This window comes from Silene latifolia, chromosome 3, assembly GCF_048544455.1.
Source record: "Silene latifolia isolate original U9 population chromosome 3, ASM4854445v1, whole genome shotgun sequence".
Taxonomy (NCBI): domain Eukaryota; kingdom Viridiplantae; phylum Streptophyta; class Magnoliopsida; order Caryophyllales; family Caryophyllaceae; genus Silene; species Silene latifolia.
Window position 1 is genome coordinate 150,677,492 of NC_133528.1, and position 2,462 is coordinate 150,679,953.

Consider the following 2,462-nt stretch of genomic DNA (forward strand, 5'->3'; position numbering starts at 1 on the left):
CGCCACCTTGAACTTAGTTTACATTCTTGTTTTACCGTGGTTGTTACAGATTGGTATCGAGTATGGTTGCTCCCGACGCTTACACTCGGTAAACCCAAATAAAATATTAAATTTTAAGCTTAACCTTAATGACTAAAGTGAGAGATGGGTAGACAGTTAAGGACCTAAGGTGGTAGGCTGCATGTGTTTGTTTGCTTGGGTGATTAGCACCATTGTTAGGGTCTAACCTTGGCTTATTTTGAGTAAAGATGACAGGCAGACCTGGTAACGTGAACAATGCGATTCTCGAAGCTCTTACTCATTTGCTCCAGAATCAGAACCAGAACAACAACAACAACAACAACAACAACCAGAACCAGTATACCAATATTGCAAGCCAGATTGCGAGGAGTAACGCCAAGATTTATGATGGAACTGTTGATCCTGTGCTGATGTCAGAGTGGACCAGAGACATGGAGAAGAATTTCATTCTGTACCGTGTTGCAGAGGCCGATAAAGTTAACATTGCTGCACATTTTCTCGAGAAGGAAGCTGATCGTTGGTGGGCTATGACTGGTCCCACTGCTACTTTGGAACCATGTTTTGGCTGGGAGAGATTCAAGACTCTTTTGGAAGCAAGATTCTATCCTGCTCAATTGAAACACCAGAAGATGGCAGAGTTCCTGAATTTCAAGCAAGGGGATTCATCCGTACAAGAATATACTGACCAGTTTAATGCTCTAGCCCATTTTGCTGAACCTATGATTCCTAATGAAGCACAGAAGACATTCTTTTTCAGGCAGGGGTTAAAGGCTAAGATCCAGGGTATGGTGAGAAGGGATACTGATACATTCGCGCGTGTTTACGATGAAGCTCTTTGGGCTGAGGGTGCTATTGAAGCTGTCAGACTTGAAGCGGTAGCTGAGACTGCTAAATCTTCCAAGAGGCCATTTACTCCTTCTACTTCGCAGTCCTACAGTTTCAAGAAGGGCAAGCATGAGAACCAGAAAGGATTTCAGAAGAATGTTCCGAGCAAGGACAAAGTATGCTACAGTTGCCAGAAGACCTACCATCCTGGGAGGGACTGTAAGGGTAATCCTTTGGGATGTTATAATTGCAAAGAACAAGGTCACAAAGCTGCTGATTGTCCCAAGAAAAATACTACTCCTCCTGCAGCGAATGTTCCTAAGCCGAAGGGACGTATCTTCGTGATGAGCCGTGCTGAGGCTGAGGCACACCCAGATGTGATTGCTGGTATGTTTACAGTTTCAGATATTCCTGCTTATATTTTATTCGATACTGGCGCATCTCTATCTTTTATATCCGTATCCTTTGCCAAGAAAGCTGCTCTTGTTTCCCATTCTGCTGAGACCACTCCTATATCTTTACCGTCCGGCGAAGTTGTTTCATGTTCCACGGTATTCAAGGATGTTCCTATCTCTATTGTGGGATCTATCCTTCCAGCTACTCTTATTAGTTTCTCTTTAGCCGAGTTTGACATCATTCTAGGCATGGATTGGTTATCCTGTTACGATGCTAGATTTCAATGCCGAGACCAGAAGATTTTTCTTAAGAGTCTGTGTGGTACGAAGTTGACTTATAAGGGAATGAGAATGCAACCAGGTATCAAGTTAATTTCAGCAATGAAGCTTATTGGCATGCAGAGGAAAGGACATGAAGTGTATTTATGTGTGGTGACGAGTGCTCCATTGTTACCGAAACTTGAAGAGGTTCCGGTAGTCAGTGAGTATGCAGATGTTTTTCCAGATGAGCTACCAGGTATACCTCCGGAGAGGGATGTTGAGTTTGCTATCGATCTTGTACCAGGGACCGGACCTATTGCGAAGGCTCCATATCGTATGGCTCCTATCGAATTGCAAGAATTGAAGAAGCAGTTAGATGAGATGATCGAGAAGGGTTTTATCCGCCCGAGTGCTTCTCCTTGGGGTGCTCCTGTTTTGTTCGTCAAGAAGAAGGATGGTAGTATGAGATTATGTATAGACTACCGTGAGCTGAACCGCGTGACCATCAAGAATAAGTACCCGTTGCCCAGGATTAATGATTTGTTCGATCAGTTGAGGGGTGCAGGTGTGTTCTCCAAGATTGATCTGAGATCGGGCTATCATCAGATTCCAGTTAAAGAGGCTGACATCCCGAAGACAGCTTTTAGTACAAGATATGGTCATTATGAGTTTAAGGTGATGCCTTTTGGTTTGACAAATGCTCCTGCAGTTTTCATGGACCAGATGAATAGGACTTTCAGGGAGTTTTTGGATAAGTGTGTGGTGGTTTTCATTGATGACATCTTGATCTATTCCAATGATGAGAACGAGCATAAAGTGCATCTTCGCGCAATACTCGATATTCTTCGTAAACAAAAATGGTATGCAAAGTTTTCTAAGTGTGAATTCTGGTTAAAGGAGGTGTCGTTTTTGGGGCATATCATCTCAAAGGAAGGTGTAATGGTGGATCCTTCTAAGGTG

At 43.3% G+C, this 2,462-nt stretch overlaps 1 protein-coding gene across 1 annotated transcript in view; it reads left to right on the forward strand.

Moving 5' to 3' along the window:
• The first annotated feature begins 248 nt into the window (after nt 1-248).
• The window catches only part of LOC141649969 (uncharacterized), a 29,740-nt gene continuing 27,526 nt past the window's right edge, over nt 249-2,462 (forward strand). The window contains exons 1-2 of the mRNA XM_074458632.1: nt 249-1,939; nt 2,033-2,459. Coding sequence (XP_074314733.1) covers nt 249-1,939; nt 2,033-2,459 — 2,118 coding nt within the window. The remainder of the gene's footprint in view (nt 1,940-2,032; nt 2,460-2,462) is intronic.